Source organism: Physeter macrocephalus, chromosome 14, assembly GCF_002837175.3.
Source record: "Physeter macrocephalus isolate SW-GA chromosome 14, ASM283717v5, whole genome shotgun sequence".
In the NCBI taxonomy this organism is placed as follows: domain Eukaryota; kingdom Metazoa; phylum Chordata; class Mammalia; order Artiodactyla; family Physeteridae; genus Physeter; species Physeter macrocephalus.
The window spans coordinates 75,248,069-75,267,526 of record NC_041227.1 but is presented as its reverse complement, the minus strand read 5'-3'; the positions used below and the strand labels follow the sequence as shown (position 1 = coordinate 75,267,526).

The 19,458-nt window shown below is 46.3% G+C and overlaps 1 protein-coding gene across 4 annotated transcripts; it reads right to left on the bottom strand.

Moving 5' to 3' along the window:
* Positions 1-1,456: 1,456 nt before the first annotated feature.
* ZNF3 (zinc finger protein 3) lies at positions 1,457-12,444 on the bottom strand. Of its 4 annotated transcripts, XM_055089853.1 has the most exons (7): positions 12,335-12,444; positions 11,663-11,773; positions 11,059-11,190; positions 8,179-8,315; positions 7,118-7,209; positions 6,475-6,601; positions 1,457-4,759 (listed from the first exon to the last, which is right to left on the bottom strand). In XM_055089853.1, the coding sequence occupies exons 4-7, from the start codon at positions 8,231-8,233 to the stop codon at positions 3,690-3,692; spliced, it is 1,344 nt and encodes a 447-aa protein (XP_054945828.1). In that variant the 5' UTR covers positions 8,234-8,315; positions 11,059-11,190; positions 11,663-11,773; positions 12,335-12,444; the 3' UTR covers positions 1,457-3,689. The 4 variants fall into 4 exon arrangements, with proteins under 4 accessions (XP_054945828.1, XP_054945829.1, XP_007111922.3 ...); XM_055089854.1 differs by lacking the exon at positions 11,663-11,773 and having other exon boundaries at positions 7,118-7,264; XM_007111860.4 differs by lacking the exon at positions 11,663-11,773.
* Positions 12,445-19,458: the final 7,014 nt, after the last annotated feature.

The window sequence follows — 19,458 nt, the reverse complement described above, 5'->3', positions numbered from 1 at the left end:
ACCACCCTGGCCTTTCTTCACCAAGAACCCTGCTAAGTCAGTTTAGCCAAAACCCCTCTTACCCCTAAAGCTTCCCCTTACGAAGTTTTCTATCCACTGACCTCTGCCCTACTCCTTAGCTATAAATCCCCATGTGGCCGTGCTGTATTCAGAACTGAGCCCAGTTCCACACTGAGGCCTCTTTTCCCCTATTATAATAGTTCTGAATAAAATCTTTTACCGCCTACTACCCACCTCTGTTTTCTCAAACATCTGGTTTTCAGATGTGTGAAGAGCAGTAAAGGAGAAGGCTGTAAAGATATGTAGACACCAGCTCAAGGAAAGCCTGAACTATATGGCTAAGGAGTTTGAATTTTATCCTTTTAAGGAGGGAGAAGACATTGAAACTTTTGGGTAAAGGAGTGACAGGATGGGTGTAGAGCTTAGGGGAGATTAACGGGAGAGAAAATAAAGGTATTAATCCATTAGGAGACTATTTATGTGATCCAGAGGAAAAGTCATAAAGACACGAACTCTAGGGTTCGCAACAAAGGAAACAAAGAGGAGGAACTAGGAAGGAGATAGTAGAATTGTAACTGACAGGACAAGGCAATTGCCTGGATGACGTCTGCTCTTCACACGGGCCTCCTGACCTCACATCGAAGGCGTCTAGGCCATGCCCTAGGAAAGTTCAGTTGTTTTCTCTTCTGTAAGACGGGGTTGATACTAACACCTGCCTCACACACAGGCTGTTGTGAGGATTAAATGATTTAATATACGAACACCACTTGGGAAAGGGCCAGGAAGAGTGGATGCCACGTGTCCGCTATCATCACCTTCACTGGAAGCCCCACCACCTCCGTGACTCGACTCTGAAACCTTCCCCTCTGACAACAATCTTCTTTCCACAGCTTGCTTACTGAACCTGCCCAGGACTTGACACTGGTCAGATGTAGGAGGATGAGCATAATTAAAGAAAACTCAGAAGTTTAGACCCTGAGAGGTTTACAGAAAATTTGGGGCAGTGTATGGGGGAAAAAACCTATTTGGTTTGAAGCAAATCATCTGAAACTTTTAAGAGGCGCAAGTGTAAATGCCCCGCAGTCTGCTAGAGACCCAAGACGGGAGCTTGAGAGTGATCAGTACCCCATGTGCAGATTTAAAATTTAATTGAATAGAGGTTAATAGTCGAAGCCATGGGAATAAATGGGTTCCAAGGATAATGGCATAGGAAGAGACCACCGATACGGTGACTGAACATTGAGGAATGCTCAGTTAGGGACTGAGAGAAGAGGAATCATTAGGAGAAAAAGGAATGAACAGTCAGGAGAATCAGGTGAATCAGATGTTGTAGCTGTTTCAAAGATATTTTTTAAAAAACATATTTTTCACACAATGGCCCTGCTCAGTCTCTGGGCCTCCCCTAAGATGCTCTGAGGAGTGTCACGAAGTCTTCTAGGGGTAGGGGTAGGGGTAGGGGTCGGGGTCGGGGGTGGTCAGAAGGCTGAGCCCTGCTGTGCAGTGACTGTCCATCACCCAGCAGTTCAGACACCTGTTCAGGGGCCTTTCCCAGAGCTTCACGGTTGAACCTGCACATGAGCAGCCAGGCTCAGGCCCACCCCAAACTGTCCTGCCTGGAACCTCCTCTCCTTTACACACGGGTCTTATAAGGCCTAGCTCAGGTTTCTTAGAAATTTCCTCCATTTCCTTACTATTTCTTCCTTCTCAGTGTAAATGTTTAGGCTCTACCCTCGGGAATTATACTTTATAGGTCTGACTTGGGGCTCAGACACCTGCATTACTAACAAGCAGCCTCGTGACCCTGCTATGATAGTTCATGGTCTACACTTGGTCAATCTCAAGTCTGTGGTGGGTGTCAAAGAAGAGCCAAAAATGATGAGTTTCATGGTAGTTTTAAGAAATTAAAAACATATTAGTCACAATATATGATCCAAAATTTTTCAGAGGTCAGAGTTCCAGACATTTCCTCGTCTTTTCCATCAGACTTTCATCTCAGCCTTCTCCATGACTGTAGCCTCCCACCAAGAGCCAAACCAAGAAATCTCAATATGCCTGTTGGGTTTTTTGGGGGGGGCGATTTTTGGCCAAGCCATGCTGCTTGTGGGATCTTAGTTCCCCGACCAGGGATGGAACCCGGGGCCCTAGCAATGAGAGCACCGAGTCCCAACCACTGGGCCACTGGGGAATTCCCTCAATATGCCTACTGTTATCCAACATCCAAGTATGCTCTTGTCAAGAACCCCATACTGAGAAACACCTTTCTAGTTTTGGTTGCTGGTGTTAAGTATCGTGCAACACAGAATGCCATGCAGCACATGAAATCCTAAAGGTGGGTACGAATTTGTAAGCGGCTGTGTAAATGAGATAGTCTGTGGCAGTGTGCAGAGGAAAGGACAGAGTCAAGGGAGAGAGGTCACAGATTTGAGACTAGAAGAGAAATAGCTGTCTGTAAAAAGTTTTAAAGATTAATTTTTAAAGATTCCATTTACAGTCACTAATGTTTCTTGTTTAAACCGAAATAAATTTGGCCCCTGCACAAAAACACACTCCATCTGTCCTTCTGCAAAACTATTCTGTTTAATAGTGCATTTGATTTATGCTACAGGATGAGCAGGATTTGGAAAATATAATGACAGGTCATCCCTTCAGCTGGGAAAACTCGGGGAGCTCCATCCTAAGCCAGCAAGGAGCCCTGATGCCAGGCTCAGACCTGAGCTTCCTCCTCTGGGCTGTGCTCTCTGCATTCACACTTGGCTGTTGAAGTCAGAGGTGGGGTCGGGAGAGATCGGGCTGCTGGGGCCAGATGTCAGAGGTCATCGGTATCAGAGGGCAGGGCAAGCTGGCTGAGCGAGATCCTAAGTGTCCTTAGTTGCTAGGGGTTTAGATTAAATCACTTTCCATCACAGGAGTGGCAGGAGGAAGAGGGAGAGGGGAGGGAAAGAGACAGAGGCCAGTGCTAAATGCTTTTGATCCTCTCCCTCATGTTAGACTCACTGTCACAAAAGGGAAGAGTGAGTTCTCCACCCAAATCGTCAGACTGCTCTTGGAAACTTGGTCTTGCTGCTCCAAGAGCCCTGAAGGATATACGGTCACTACAGAAAACCTCTCTTGGGGTCTTCCCCCATGCCCAACAAAATAACAAATCCCTCAGCACCAGATTCCCATAGTTAATGGAGTCATGAAACAAAATAGCACATTCCTTATCAAAATTTAAAGCTGGATTAGAAGCAGTGGCTTTGAAATACAGCCTCCATTTCTCCTTTCTAGCAAAACACAACCCAGAACATTCTTTCCACTTTCTTCTGTGCTGACTATGCTGACTCCAATTAGAGGAATCCTTGGAATTTTATTCCTATTGTGCTTCCATCCCCACCTTGGAAATGGTGTGAGAAAAATGATCTAGTGCAAACTCCCTTCCCAAACGGAAGGAGACTGGTCCCAGAGCTTCCCTCTACTCCCAGCACTTAATCTGCTGCTTGCACCCTAATTTTTCAAGGCTGGTGTCATTCCTGGGAAAACTGACTAGGTTGCTAACCACTGTGCCAGGATGATTTGCCCAATATGCCCCATTCTCTAAGGCGAAAGGATGGAGTCGGAAGGGACACGTCCCAAATTGTTCATACTTATATAGTAAGGCAGGAGCTCTTGAAACTCAGAGGAAGTGAGGAAAACAGGCGTGTGGCTCTCTTTCACGTAGACTCTCTGATATTTAATTCAGCAGTAACTCGGAGAGAACTTTTGCTCACTCCCATTACATTCAAAGGCTTCTCTCCAGTGTGAATTCTCTGGTGGCGAACAAGAGCTGAGCTGTACCTAAAGGCTTTCCCACACTCACTACATTCATAGGGATTCTCCCCTGTGTGGATTCTTTGATGCTGAATAAGGCCTGAGCTATAGGTAAACTTCCCTCCACATTCCATACATTCATAGGGCTTCTCTCCAGTGTGGATCCTCTGGTGCTGATAGAGGTGTGAGCTCTGGCTGAAGGCCTTCCCACACTCGTTACATTCATAAGGCTTCTCTCCAGTGTGGATTCTCTGGTGATGAATAAGGGTGGAGCTCCTGCTGAAGGCCTTGCCACACTCGTTACAGGCATAGGGTTTCTCTCCAGTGTGGATTCTCTGGTGGTGAGTGAGGGTGGAGCTCCAGCTGAAGGTTTTCCCACACTCATTACATTCATAGGGTTTCTCTCCAGTGTGGATCCTCCGGTGGAGAATGAGAGCAGAGCTGCAGCTGAAGGTCTTCCCACAGTCGTTACATTCGTAAGGTTTCTCCCCAGTGTGGATCCTCTGATGCTGAATAAGATGTGAGCTCTGGCTGAAGGCCTTCCCACACTCACTACATTCATAGGGTTTCTCCCCGGTGTGGATTCTCTGATGCTGAATAAGGTCTGAAGTTCGATTAAAGCTCTTGCTACATTCATCACACTTATGGGGTCTGTCTCCCACAGGAAGTCTCTGCTGGGAAATAAGGTTGGAACTCACAGTGAAGCTGTTCCCCAGATCGCTGTATTTCTCACTTCTCCCTCCCATGGGGGTTCGCTTTTCCTCAACTGTCACTTGACCAAAATCCTGTATCTTCCTATTCAGTCTCTCTCCAGAGGAGCTCCCCAGCTGCCTCTTCAGACTGACTTCTTGTTCATAGGCTTCTTCAAACTTAAGACCCTGAGAAATATCCTTTTGGAATCTTCCCAATAGCACCCCGTGTGATCCTGTCTCTTCAGAAATTTCTGGATCATGTTCAGTTCTGGTCTCACCATCTGGCACAATACAAAACACAAATGTCACTTGTTCTTTGTGGGAAAAAGAATCAAAACCAGAGACAGTATAATCACATAATGTTCACAGGCTAAAAGCACATGCCTCTTATCTGTGTGCAAAGAGGCCTACCCAGGCTGTACGTAGCTAAGGCAGAATAAGAGAACCGGGCCAAGGGAACAGGGAAGGAGAAAGGCAGGAAGGAAAATCGAGAAAAGAGGTAGAGGTGGAAGTGTAGAGAAAGTTGGATCAGGCAGAGGCAGGGAACCAAAAACAGAAGAGACAGGACATACGGTTTAATGAAGTGACAAAGTCCCAGAGGTCAGAGACTGAAGATAACCTGAGAGATGGTGACTGCAGAACAGTTAGAGGATGAAATGGGGAGCAGGTACGAGAAACTAGCCACAGACGGTGTGGAGAATAGTGGGAAGCTGATGAATACCAAGCGACAAGGGTGAAGCCCTGTAGCCCCAGGAGGAAAGGACACTCGGGTCTGTAGTCGTGGCACCTATATGCCAAGTCCATGGAAACAGGCCTGAGACAGAGGTCAGTCCGTCTCTGGGCCCCAGGCCTAGAAAGCTGTGCTACAATGTGAGGCTATGTCAACAGTTTCCAGGTTTGCCTTCGCTATTTTCACTGCTCTGGGGTTTCTAAGGGAACTTCAGGCACAGAGGACAAGGGTAAAGGGTCCAGACTGTTAGCATTTTTAGTCTGTCAACATTGTAAGAGTAAAGGCAGGGCAGTGAGTGTTAGGGACAGAAAGAGCTGTATCTCCCTCACCTGAACAGGTACCTCTCAGGACCTCTCTGCTCAGTGCCCTTCAAACCCAGGACCCTCGGCTCTTCCTCTCACTCCAGCCCAGAGATCATGTCAAAATTCAGAAATGGGAATCCTGCTCACAGGGAAAGACATGGGACAAGGTTTATCCTGTTCATACCAAATGGCCCCGGAGCTCAATCCCAGACCCAGGATCTGCAGGGGACAGAGAGGAAATGCATGGGGAGTTCTCAAATGGGAGTCAGGAAGACGCCCTGGCCTTGCCCAGGAGAATGTCCTCACTGAAAGCAGGTGAGGGTAAAGGAATGAAGAGTCCACAGACGACAGGTTAAGAAGCTAACTGCTCCCTAACACAAGGTGAAATTTCTACAAGAGCAGCAGTTACACTAGGTCCATCCACAAATCAACAGATCCCTAAAGGAAGTCCGACAGAGAAGGGGAGGAGCTAGACAGAGTTCCAGAATGTTCACTTGGGCACTGAGCAGTACCTCACATGTTTAGGGATCCCAATATGTAATCTTTTGGGAAAATCTCTGGGTTATATGTTAATGTTAAGTCCTAAGAATAACATGGAAAAAAGCGCCAGATTTAAAAAGAAGTATAGAACTAAAAGGCCAGGGCTCGAGTCCTGCCACTCACTAGCAATATGACCGTATGCAAAGCATTTAAGATCTCTGACCTCTCTTTCCTCACCTATAAAATGAGGCTAATTCCGGCTACCTCAATAGCTGCATCACTGTGAGGATTAAATGAGAGACTATCTATGAACGCTCTTTATGAACTGCAAATTACTGTACAAATGGGAGTTGCTACTATTGTTAGAATTTTCTGAGACTAAGTCAGTCCTTAGCTAATGATTTTCAGTGACTCAACTATTACTAGCAAACAAGGAAGCAGAGAAATGCCCAGGGAGTTTTACTGAGGAAGCATCGCTCCTTACCCAGGGAGAACACGTTCCCGTAATTCTCCAGCATCACATCCCTGTAGAGGTCCCTCTGAGCAGGCTCCAAACGCTTCCACTCCTTCCGGATGAAATACACAGCCACGTCCTCAAAGGTCACCAACTCCTGAAACAACATGTTCTCCCGTGCAATTTCAGGCTGAGGGATGGGACTGGCAGAGCCAAAAGCTAATTCAGGGGGTTGAATAACGCATATTGGGAAGTGGGAGAGGAGGTCAGGGTGGAGGAAGAGAGAAGAGAGTCTGAGATAAAGTGAAGTTCCACTGTTTAGCAGGAAACGCCCACAGCCCTGATAGAGGGAATCATAGTTTAGGGCACTGAATGGGATGTTGCTACACAGAAAACTTCTGCAAAATGGGAAGGGAAAGAAGGATAAAGAAAAGCACAGCTCGGGCTTCCCTGGTGGCGCGGCGGTTGCGCGTCCGCCTGCCGATGCAGGGGAACCGGGTTCGCGCCCCGGTCTGGGAGGATCCCACGTGCCGCGGAGCGGCTGGGCCCGTGAGCCGTGGCCGCTGGGCCTGCGCGTCCGGAGCCTGTCCTCCGCAACGGGAGAGGCCGCAGCGGGGGGAGGCCCGCGTACCACAAAAAAAAAAAAAAAAAAAAAAAGAAAAGCACAGCTTACCTGGGCCTTGGCCTTTAGCAGTGCAGCTGCCAACATCTCATCCCCCAGACTGTCCTTGTCGGAAAATGCAGGAACTTTTGAGGAAGGAAGAGCTGAGGACAATTAAAGGGTCCATGAGTCAGTCGATCTGCACTCGAGCCTCTCGACCTACAGAAAAATCACAGGTCCTGGGACAACCAAGGACCCACCCCCTCTTACATTTCTAAGTTCACTCCTTCTGCAGCTACGGAAGGTGCTTACACTTACGGCCGGCACGCTCAGCGTGGGCCTTCCTGCCTGAGGAAAGACGCCCAAAGCCCTGGTGACCCAGGCTCTCTGGTCTGCCCCAGGTCCCCTTCTTTCTTTCCAGTCACTCTACTCTCCATGACATCTGCCCAGAACTACTGTTAGTGATTCGTGTATTCCCGTCCATCCTCCCAAGACTGGCCAGAACACAAGCTATCCTGTTCACGTCCCTGCCGTCATTCTCCACATCTCAAACTCCTGGACAAAATTCTTGACCAGAGGAAAACGGGCTTCATCCCAGCCCTGACTAAAGACACACTGCCCACAACTCTTCTCTTTTTTCTCTATCCCCAGATCAAATCTACACACTACAAATGTTTCCTGTTTCTGTGCTTGATCATGTATCTTGTTTCCTGTTTCTGTGCTTGATCATATCTTTTCCTGTAATCCATTTTTTAAAAAAATTTATTTATTTTGGCTCTGCCAGGTCTTTGTTGCGGGATCTTTAGTTGCGGCATGCGGGATCTTTAGTTGCGGCATGCGGACTTCTTAGCTGTGGCATGCTGACTCTAGTTCCCTGACCAAGGATCGACCCGGGCCCCCTGCATTGGGAGCATGGAGTCTTATCCACTGGGCCACCAGGGAAGTTCCAAGCTATACTTAACTAATGGCTTCATTCCGCCTTTCCCCACTAGGCGGGGAGCTAGTGAAAGGCAAGGACTATGTCCTATCCAGTCTGGATTCCAGAAGTTAGCCCAGCACTTGGTGAATGAGGGATTTCAACAGGTGATTGCTGAATGGCTGAATAAAAAGACGAGGGAACCCTGATTCCTTACCACTCTCAAGCAGGGCCTGAGGTTCCTGAGATACTCGATCAGCCTGAGTTTCCATGGGTCGGGCTTGAAGCTCGGACCTCTGGTCTCCTATTTGCAGAGTCAGCAGGAAGCAGGTTTTGAATGAGAATGAGGAAGCACTGTAGAAGGAAAAGTTCAAGGTTCAAAGATAATTTTTTTTTTAATTTTATTTATTTTTGGCTGCACTGGGTCTTCGTTGCTGCACGCGGGCTTTCTCTAGTTGTGGCAGGCGGGGCTACTCTTTGTTGATGTGCGCGGGCTTCTCATTGAGGTGGCTTCTCTTATTGTGGAGCACGGGTTCTAGGCGTGTGGGCTGAAGTAGTTGCAGCACACGGGCTCAGTAGTTGCAGCACGTGGGCTCAGTAGTCGTGGCTCGGCGGGCTCTAGAGCGCGGGCTCAGTAGTTGTGGCGCACGGGCTTAGTTGCTCTGCGGCATGTGGGATCTTCCTGGACCAGGGCTCGAACCTGTGTCCCCTGCATTGGCAGGCAGATTCCTAACCACTGCGCCACCAGGGAAGTCCCAAAGATAATTTTTAAAAACCCTCTTGAATACAGACAGAGGGGAAATAGCATTTGAGTTAGTACCGGAACAGCAAAGAGGAAATGCAGCAACTGGGATTAGTCTTTTAGGTCAAAGGCTGAAGTTCCTGGGCCACATCCCACTTTAGGCTCCCCCCACAACACTGAGTGATATTTCTAACAACAAAAAATGGGGAACACGGGTGCCAAATGATGCCATTAGCAGAATGAAATATGAAGCAACTACTCAAATGAAAAATTAGAGTAAAGTGAAAAAGAGTGTTACACACAGACTGCAAAAGGTAAGTATCATATCAACTTTTAAGAATACTTGGAATAATGGATAAAGCTAATGTATACAGATTTTTTATTTTATTTTTGGCTGCACTGGGTCTTTGTTGCTGCACGTGGGCTTTTCTCTAGTTGAGGCGCACAGGGGCTACTCTTCATTGCGGTGTATGGGCTTCTCACTGCGGTGGCTTCTCATACTGCGGAGCGTGGGCTGTAGGCGCACAGGCTTCAGTAGCTGTGGTGCGTGGGCTCAGTAGTTGTGGCTCGCAGACCCTAGAGTGCAGGCTCAGTAGTTGTGGCGCACGGGCTTAGTTGCTCCACGGCATGTGGGATCTTCCTGGACCAGGGCTCGAACCCGTGTCCCCTGCATTGGCAGGCAGGTTCTTAACCACTGCGCCACCAGGGAAGCCCTATACAGATTTTTAAAAAATCTCTCATAAATGTTAGAATTAGTAGAAGAAAAAAAGACTTACTGTGGTAGGTTTCTAGCTGTTATATTAAATGTAGATGCTATCCTCAGAGGAAGAGGGGCCATGAAAAAGCACCCAAATAACAGACACCATGGGGGAGTTTCCATAAGTTCTGTCTTAATTTAAAAACCCTGAGGAAACAATACCTGCCTCACAGAACCGGGGCAAATAGCTCAGATCTATTAAATTAAGATAAATTCAGGAACTCCCTGGCAATCTAGTGGTTAGGATTCGACGCTTTCACTGCTGTGGCCTGGGTTCAATCCTTGGTCAGGGAACTGATACCCCACAAGCTGTGTGGTGTGGCCAAAAAAAAAAAAAAAAATAGTAAGTTTTCTGCTTCCAGTCTCAGTCAAAGGTGAGATGTTACTGAAGGATTTAGTCCCTTTCTGTGGTCCTTGTGTCGTCTCGTCACGGGGATGGGTGTATATATTCGCCAGGTTCTGAGAGACTAGTCCCAGGTGCTGTGTCTCCTCTCCCCAAGAAGGTAGCAGCCAACCTTCTTTTTTATCTCCCTCTCTCTTAAGAGATTTCCTTGGATCAGAATGTAAGTCCCTGAAGCAAGAACCAATGCTTTTTAAAAAGCATAAGATTATTTATTACTCCATTTTTGTCCCTACTAAGGTCCCTATTCCCCAGTTGCTGTTCTCTGTGGCTCCAGGGAATAAGATGTAACATTAGTACCTAGACTAAGGTTTGGATCTCAAGTACAAGTTTGTTTTTCACAACTGAACGCTGTGGCAAGAACCAACTGATGAAGAATAGGTGCGGCAGCCGCCAGCGCATCCCTACACTGAGGCAAGAACAGGGAAAAGCCCTGGATTTTGTCTGCCTCCCTCTTTGTTCATTTGCTCATGTAACAAACATTTGGTGAGTGCCAATTAACAATGCAAAGCACTACTGAAAGGAGTAAGAAAATCAGCAATGCAAAAGGTATTTGCTTCATCATTACAGACTATTGCATTCACATTAAGGCATAAAAAGCGGGGGGCGGGGGGGGGCCCTAAGAGTCACTCAGAGTTCAGAGAACTCTAGTCTTTGGGCAGCAAGGGGATGTAGAAGGCCCATCACCAGTGCCATTACACAGTGAAAAGCAATGAATCAGGCATTAGCCAGACCCACTGACAATCAAGGTGACACACCCTCTTGCCACCATCACCCTCTTGGCTGGGGCCCTTCAACTCTTTCTCAGAGCCAGCCATCTTTTTCTGTCAGCGAACTTTACAATCTCCAGGATTGGTTATAAGTAGGCACCCCCAACAAATCCGCTCTCAGTCTAAACTCTCCTTTAGAAAGGAAGGGAAAGTCAGAGGCTCTGAGTCCGGAGAAGAAAGCAACACTCCCTCCTCCCAGCTGGGTTAACCAAAGCTGGAGCTCAAACGGATATTGTTGAGAACAAGTCCCTGGTGTCTGGATCAGTAAACAATGTTTCTCATAGAAAGAAAAACCTCCATTGTGCCCCCAGAGCTTCAGGTCCTGGCAGGGCCCTCCCCCTGCTCCACTGCCAACCCCACTCTCTGGAGTGCTCGTGGGGGCTGGGAAAGACGACCTGGCAGTGAGAACAAGTCATGGAAAGCTTTACCTCCTGGATTCTTTCCTTCCTTCTCTGGAGTTGGTCTCTAAAAGGCCAGAGTATCAATTATTGGGAACTTGGCAGCCTCTGTTCAAGTTCTTGGGAATTCTGACTTTAGTTGATGCCAATGCTAATGTAGGACTAAGGAGAAAAAAAAAAGGCATTTAAAATGTTTATGTAAACGTCACTGCTAATCTAGATATTTACAGATAAGAGAAAAAGAAAGGGGACATATGCTAATAAATACTGATTAAGACCACAACTGGTATATGTGTTGCACCCTTAGAGCTGAAACAGAAGTCAAGGTTCTCCAGGTCAACCTCCCACCCAGGGCAAGAAACACCTTCTCAAGTTCCTAAGGTTCTGGCAGCTAACTTGCTAGACACTCTCAGCTGCTTCAGCAGGGAGTCTGTCCCATTGCTGCACAGCTTAGCCATTAGAGAGATCTTCGGATGGTAAACTAAAAACCTGCCCCTTGGCCCTTCACCTCTCAGAGGCTTAGTGCCCTATGGACCTTCAATGATAGAATCTTCTCCTTCCACACAATTCTCCACCAAACACCTGAAACCAAATGATGCCCACTCCACAAACTTCTCTTCTTGGGGATAAATACCTTCAGTTCCTCTAGCTATCCCACAGACTTTAGGTTCAGCATCCTGCTTATCCTCTCCTGGAGTTTACACATGCCCTTCAGAACGGAAACACCGGTCGGTGTTCAGTCCCACTTGAAAAGCGAATCAAATCAGGGATCCATTACAACTGGAAATGGGACACAGTTGTACCACTCTACGAAAAATACTCAATTTACTGGGCGCCAAGGGGATTATTCTAGAATCTGAAGAGTTTTAACTGCGCACACTTCGCCGAACTCCTCATTCTCTGGTCCTCAGACCCAGCCCGGTAAAAAATCGACCCTCTCTCGTGCCGCGGGCGCGGATAACTGTAACTGTGTTAACATCAAATGAAAGCGCCTCGGGGAACGACCAAGTTAGGGTCGTTGTCATCAGCTGTTTTAGAGAGGAACGCCTATCCAGCCGTACCAGAACTTTAAAGTACTCGAGTTGGGCGCTGTCACAGAACCATAACCGCAGCCCCTTTCCTCCCGCGACGCAGGGCCCGTTGGGGGGCGGGGTCCCTGGGGAAGCGGAGTCAGGACCAGAGCCTCCCGGCACCCTGCTCCTGGCGGGCCTGGCGACCCCGCGGGCCGCAGCGGCACGGACACCACCCCTTCCCCGGCGACCACTGCCTCCGTCCCACCGCGAGCCCCGGGGGCGGCCGGACTCACCCTGGGGGCAGGGACGGGAGATCTGGGGCGCCGGACACCGACCAGGCCCCGTCGGACCCTGTCACAGACCCACACACCGGGGACAGAACAAAGAACGGAAGTTCCCTCCGTTTCGCTTCCGGGTCTGTCCTGTTCACCCCCACCCCCACCTCCCCCGGTCCCCCAACATCCACTTGTTCCCTCTAGGAAAATGGAAGGTCTTCGCCTCTCGGTGGTTTGCTGATTGGGCACAGGGCCCCAGCACCGACGCGACACTCCAGGCCTGCCGCACCGCCAGCCGCGCCCCCTGCTGGCCAGGCTGGGTTGGGCGCCGCGCACCCGGTCCTCAGGGCGCATGCTCGGCCGGGGCGCGGAAGGCGGGGCGCAGGGGGCTGAGTGGGTCCTGGCTGCGCTCCCACGTGGTCTCCCGCGGGGCCGCCGAGGGCCGAGCATTGCTCACCGGGTCCGAGGGATCGGAGTCCCAAGCCGACACGCAACAACCAGGAGGACGCTGGAAGGAGTCAATATAGAACATTCACCCTTACTTGAAGTTTCCAAATAAACCAAGCTTATGCTTCCAAACAAACCAAGCTTTGTGTTTGTTTCATGTAAAAATGCCTCCGTTAAATTACTAAAATTTGAAGAAAACATTCCGGCCCATCAGAGAGTTTACGTGAGGACAAAACCTGTACAAGACAAGCGATCAGGAAAGACTTGGGGAAGTTACCGATGTAGATCCATCCAGATCGTAGAAAACTGGTGAAGCCCCATCACTGTGAAGAAGGTGTGAAACATGTGAAATGCTTGAGGGAATGAGGAGCGAGGCTTCATGGCTCACTCAGGTTCACCCACTTTTATGCCCTCACAGGAGGAAACCTGGTAGTGAGAGAATCAAGTCTTTCAGATGATATACAAAATGAACTCTTGTGATCTCTTGATTTCCTTTATGGCCCTGCCTCGCAGTTGATCTCAATTTTTACTGCCTCCAATATTTACAGCGCACCCATTCAGCTCTGCAATGTAACAAACCTTACTCTCCTAGGACTTCACTCTAAGGACAGTAATCTAATCAATTCCAAGAAAATACGGTAAGTGCTAAGAAGAGGTGATGAAGAGCAGGACCCTGTCCAGAGGTGAGAAGACTTTCCAGCAGTGATACAGGCTGGTGAGGGGAAGAGAGAGTGTTATCTGCACAGGCAGCAGCCAGGGCAAAGTTCCCGAGGTATGAGCACAGTTCACAGGTAACAAAACTTGAGGGTGGCCTGAGAGGTGCGGGTGTGTGACCCGTCTCCAGTCCTTCCAGACCCCAGTGAGAATCTGAGCACATACTTGGAATAGCCAAGCCATTCAGTAGTCTCAGTTCCCCCCCTCACAAAGGCATTTTTTTCTTTTCCTCTTCAGGAAACAGCTCTTCCATTCCCAGCACCGTCAATATGATCAACTCTATTACTCTGGGGCCTAGAAGTCAGTTTGCAGCCGCCTGGTTTAATTCCCAGCAAGTTCTCAAAAGCCCTGCTATTAATGCTTTTCTTGAGTCTGTGGACTTAGAAGTGCCATGAGCCACAGAGGGGATACCCAAGGCAGTCCATCAAGGTGGGGAAGAAAACATTTAAACTTCCATATAGCTTTAATCTAAAAGAAAGGGGAACAAAATAGAGTAAAAAATGTAAGCCTTGGTAAGCACAGCCGCTGAGGCTTGATCGGCTCTGAGTAGGAAGTTCCTGACCTGGCTGGAGCCTGGGGCCCCCACCCGCCCCCGCCCTACCCCCTCCTGTCACCTGGGGCCAACAAAATGACCATTAAGATGCCATGGGACTTCCCTGGTGGTCCGGTGGCTAAGGCTCTGCCCTCCCAATGCAGGGGGCCCGGGTTCCATCCCTGGTCAGGGAACTAGATCCCACATGCCACAACTAAGACCCAGCGCAGCCAAATACATAAATAAATATTAAAGTGATGAAACAGTCCATTTGTCCTAAAGTAAGCTGCAGCTGTGGCTTTGCAAACAGATTAGAACAAAATTGTATCTATCTTGTTCTGTATCTCAGAAGAGACTTCCACAAGAATTCATCTCTGAAGCCTAGAATTTGGCTTAGAATTTTTCATATCTCTATCTCCTCTTGAATCAGATTTGGTAAGTTAATTTCTTCTATGAATTTATCTGTTTCATCTAAAATCTCGAATCTTCTGTTATGATATTATTTGTAACATTATCTTATCTTTGAAGTATCTAATTTTGAGCAGTTTTCAAAGTATGTTCTGTGGACCTGTGCGGGTCCCTGCGACCAGGTGGTCTGGGAGGTCAAAACTGTTTTCATAAGATAGATTTTTTTGTCTTTTTCACTGTGGTGACTTTGCAGTGATGCTACAAAAGTAATGGTGGGTGAAACTGCTAATGCCTTAGCATAAATTCAGGTAATGGCGCAAAACTGAACTATTATATTCTTCATTGCCATGCGTTCATAGTTTTTTTTTAAATTCAGTTTCATTTAAGAATGTCCTTGATGAAGCAGTAAAAATATTAATTTCGTTTTAAAAATAATAAGCCTTATCAGAGGTCCACAGAAGGAAGGGTACTGGTGGCCGTATGTGGGCCTCATGTCAGACTATAGCCGTTTTCAGACAAGGATATGAGGACCTGGGGGAGGGGGCATAGGGAAGGGGGCGTGGAGAACACACAAATCTTCCCAAAGAGTTTGAGGACATAGCCAGTTCTGAAAGAATCAATTCCCAGATCCTTCTTTCTTTTTTTTTAAAGTTGTTTCAAACTAGTTTATTTAGGGGTTCCATTTTCACTCCTCAATAGATTTTATGTATTTCTCATATGCTTTTTCACTCATTAGGTCATCTAGTTCTGAAGGGTTACTATTTTTAGTTTTTTAAGGAACCTCCATACTGTCCTCCATAGTGGCTGTATGAATGTCATCTTGATCAGCCAACCATCTTCATAACAAGATTTGTTGACAAGTCCTGGATTTTCTGCTAGAGCTTCATTCATTTCTGTTACATCTCCTGATAGAGGAGAGTGGAGTTCACTAGCAGCTTTCACACTTTCCAAAGCACCAAATTCCTCGTTTGTTCAATTTTGTCCCAACTTCAGGCAGACTACAGTAAACAACATCTCCCAAAGCTTTCTGTGCAAAATTCCTGATTCCCTCGGTTCCCACACCGTTTTCTGTTGTTACCCATTCATGTTTGTCTGTGAATTTACGACCCGACAGCAGAGCCAGGCCAGTGTGCCACGGCGACAGAGACGGTGCACAGGCTGCAGACCTCGGCCCTGCACCGTCCCCACAGCTTTCGGCGCCATGTTTGCCCCAGATCCTTATTTTCTATCTGTTCACGTTTAAAACTGCTCTCCTGGAAAGCATCCCAGTGGCCAGGGCACCCTCTTTCTCGGTCGCCTTCCCCACCTGGCAGAAGATGGTCAGGCTTCTCACCCCCAAATCTTGCAATGGTGCATTGCCCCCAGGGTGTCAAAACTTCTGGGGTACCAAACAAAAGGATTCTTTGGGAATCTTGCGGCCAATATTTTTTTTTTATTGTTGGAGTAAAATTGCTTTACAATGTTGTGTTAGTTTCTGCTGTACAATGAAGTGAATCAGCTATATGTATACCTACATCCCCTCCCTCTTGGCCCTCCCTCCTACCCCCCACCCATCCCACCCATCTAGGTGGTCACAGAGCACCAAACTGAGCCCCCTGTGCTATACAGCAGGTGCCCACTAGCTATTTTACACGTGGTAGTGTATATATGTCAATCCTAATCTCCCAATTTGTCCCACCCTCTCCTTCCCCCACTGTGTCCACACATCCATTCTCTACGTCTGCATCTGTATTCCTGCCCTACACATAGGTTCATCTGTACCATTTTTCTAGATTCCATATATATGCGTTAATATATGATACTTGTTTTTCTTTTTCTGGCTTACTTCACTCTGTATGACAGACTCTAGGTCCGTCCACATCTCTACAAATGACCCAATTTCGTTCCTTTTTATGGCTGAGTAATATTCCATTGTATACATGTACCACATCTTCTTTATCCATTCATTTGTACTTGGACATTTAGGTTGCTTCCATGTCCTGGCTATTGTAAATAGTGCTGCAATGAACATTGGGGTACATGTGTGCTTTTGAATTATTGTTTTCTCAGGGTATATGCCCAGTAGTGGGATTGCTGGTTCATATGGTAGTTCTATTTTTAGGGTACATGTCTCTTTTTGAATTATTGTTTTCTCAGGGTATATGCCCAGTAGTGGGATTGCTGGTTCATATGGTAGTTCTATTTTTAGTTTTTTAAGGAACCTCCATACTGTCCTCCATAGTGGCTGTATCAATTTACATTCCCACCAACAGTGCAAAAGGGTTCCCTTTTCTCCACACCCTCTCCAGCATATATTGTTTGTAGATTTTTGATGATGGCCATTCTGACCGGTGTGAGGTGATACCTCACTGTAGTTTTGATTTGCATTTCTCTAATGACTAATGATGTTGAGCATCTTTTCATGTGCCTCTTGGCCATCTGTATGTCTTCTTTGGTGAAATGTCTATTTAGGTCTTCCACCCATTTTTTAATTGGGTTGTTTGTTTTTTTGATATCGAGCTCCATGAGCTGTCTGTATATTTTGGAGATTAATCCTTTGTCCGTTGCTTCATTGGCAAATATTTTCTCCCATTCTGAGGGTTGTCTTTTCATCTTGTTTATGGTTTCCTTTGCTGTGCAAAAGCTTTTAAGTTTAATTAGGTCCCATTTGTTTATGTTTGTTTTAATTTTCATTACTCTAGGAGGTGGGTCAAAAAAGATCTTGCTGTGGTTTATGCCAAAGAGCATTTTTCCTATGTTTTCCTCTAAGAGTTTAATAGTGTCTGGCCTTACATTTAGGTCTTTAATCCATTTGGAGTTTATTTTTTGTGTATGGTGTTAGGTAGTGTTCTAATTTCATTCTTTTACATATAGCTGTCCCGTTTTCCCAGCACCACTTATTGAAGAGGCTGTCTTTTCTCCATTGTACGTTCTTACCTCCTTTGTCATAAATTAGGTGACCATATGTGCATGGGTTTACCTCTGGGCTTTCTATCTTGTACCATTGGTCTATATCTCTGTTTTTGTGTCAGTACCATACTATCTTGATTACTGTAGCTTTGTAGTATAGTTTGAAGTCGGGGAGCCTGATTCCCCCAGCTCTGTTTTTCTTTCTCAGGATTGCTTTGGCTATTTGGGGTCTTTTGTGTTGCTATACAAATTGTTAAATATTTTGTTCTAATTCTGTGAAGAATGCCATTGGTAGTTTGATAGGGATTGCATTGAATCTGGAGATTGCTTTGGGTAGTATAGTCATTTTCACAATATTGATTCTTCCAATCCAAGAACATGGTGTATTTCTCCATCCGTTTATGTCATCTTTGATTTCTTTCATCAGTGTTTTATAGTTTTCTGAATACAAGTCTTTTGTCTCCTTAGGTAGGTTTATTCCTAGGTATTTTATTCTTTTTCTTGGTACCCCGAAAATTCTGGGGTACCAAACAAAAGGATCCATTGGGAATCTTGCTGCCAGCATCGAGTAGGCGAATAAATCCTTTGTGATTCAAGTGATTTCCTATTATTTCCCTCCAAAAAAAATGAGAGGAGGACAAGGCCATCGCTGGTGATAGATCAGAATATGATTTTGGCAGATAAAATTGACACTGCTATAACTATATTCCTTTCACCATTCATCTCACTTAAGTAGGGAATTCCCTGGCAGTCCAGTGGTTAGGACTCAGCGGTTTCACTGCCGGGGCCCAGGTTCCATCCCTGGTCGGGGAACTAAGATCCCACAAGCTGTGCGGGGCACGGCCTAAATAAATAAATTAATTACTTAAATTAAAAAACAAAAGTAGCAGGGCGATCAGCTCCGTGCTTTGCGATAACCTAGAGGGGTGGGATAGGGAGGGTGGGAGGGAGGCTCAAGAGGGAGGGGTTATGGGGACATATGTATGCATATGGCTGATTCATTTTGGTGTAGAACAGGAACTAACACAGTATTGTGAAGCAGTTATACCCCAATAAAGATCTATTAAAAAAAAAAACCCAAAAAGTAGTAATAGACATAATATTTCATTCCAGTAATAAGTAATGCCCATCTATTGAGAAAAACAAGACAGTTCCCTCTATCTCACTGAGATAAATTCTAATAAAAATAACTTTTTGTTACTCATAGATCAGATTTATTATAGATTTCTTTTTTTTTAAATATTTATTTAAGTTTTGGCTGCATTGGGTCTTAGTTGCGGCATACAGGATCTTTTGTTGCGGTACACAGGCTTCTCTCTAGTTGTGACACGCAGGGTCATTAGTTGCAGCAGTTGCATAGGTTCCAGAGCAAGGGGACTCAGTAGTTGTGGCACTCAGGCTCTAGGGCGCAAGGGCTTAGTTGCTCTGTGGCATTTGGGATCTTAGTTTCCCAACCAGGGATAGAACCCAAGTCGTCTGCATTGCAAGGTGTATTCTCAACCACTGGACCGCCAGGGAAGTCCCTGTTGTACATTTCTATTTTGATCAATTGTGAAGTCCTACTTATCATGATAATCCAATCCAGGAGAATTTTTTTTTAATACTTAAAGCCTTATGTTCATAGAAAACTTTAATTAAATTTCAGTTTATGTACAGTTTTTTTGCAGAGAATTATGGCAAGTTGATCAGTTATCAACAGGTACCAATCTTGTTTCATCTGCAGTCCCACTCATCCTCCTCCTGATTATTTTGAAGCAAATCCCAGACATAACATCATTTTTTGTGTAAATATTATTTTTCACACTTTAAAAAAAATTGAAGTAAAGTTGAGTTACAATATTATATGGGTTTCAGGTGTACATTATAGTAATTCAGTATTTTTATGTAAATATTTATTTTACAGAATAATGACAGTATAATTGCCCATATGATAAGGACTCATGAAATATAGAACCATGAAACCAAACCTCTGGAGGACAGAATCGCCCCCAGCTGAGAACCACTGAGTTAGGGTGAAAAGGTCTCTCCCTGAGATTGGTGAGGATGGCTGCCTTCCTTCAGAGAACTGGTGAGGCTGGGGAAGGGCACCTTGGCTCTGGAAGTAGCAGCTGGAGCCGAGTACGAGATTCCATGACCACACTCCAAACGTGGC

Bases quoted from the DNA above. Each gene is read 5' to 3' on its own strand.
- ZNF3 (XM_055089853.1), bottom strand. From the start codon at position 8,233: ATGGAAACTCAGGCTGATCGAGTATCTCAGGAACCTCAGGCCCTGCTT. The intron at 7,210-8,178 runs GTAAGGAATCAG...AATTGTCCTCAG, and splicing joins TCAGGCCCTGCTTGAGAGTG to CTCTTCCTTCCTCAAAAGTT. The intron at 6,602-7,117 runs GTAAGCTGTGCT...ATGTTGTTTCAG, and splicing joins TGCTAAAGGCCAAGGCCCAG to GAGTTGGTGACCTTTGAGGA.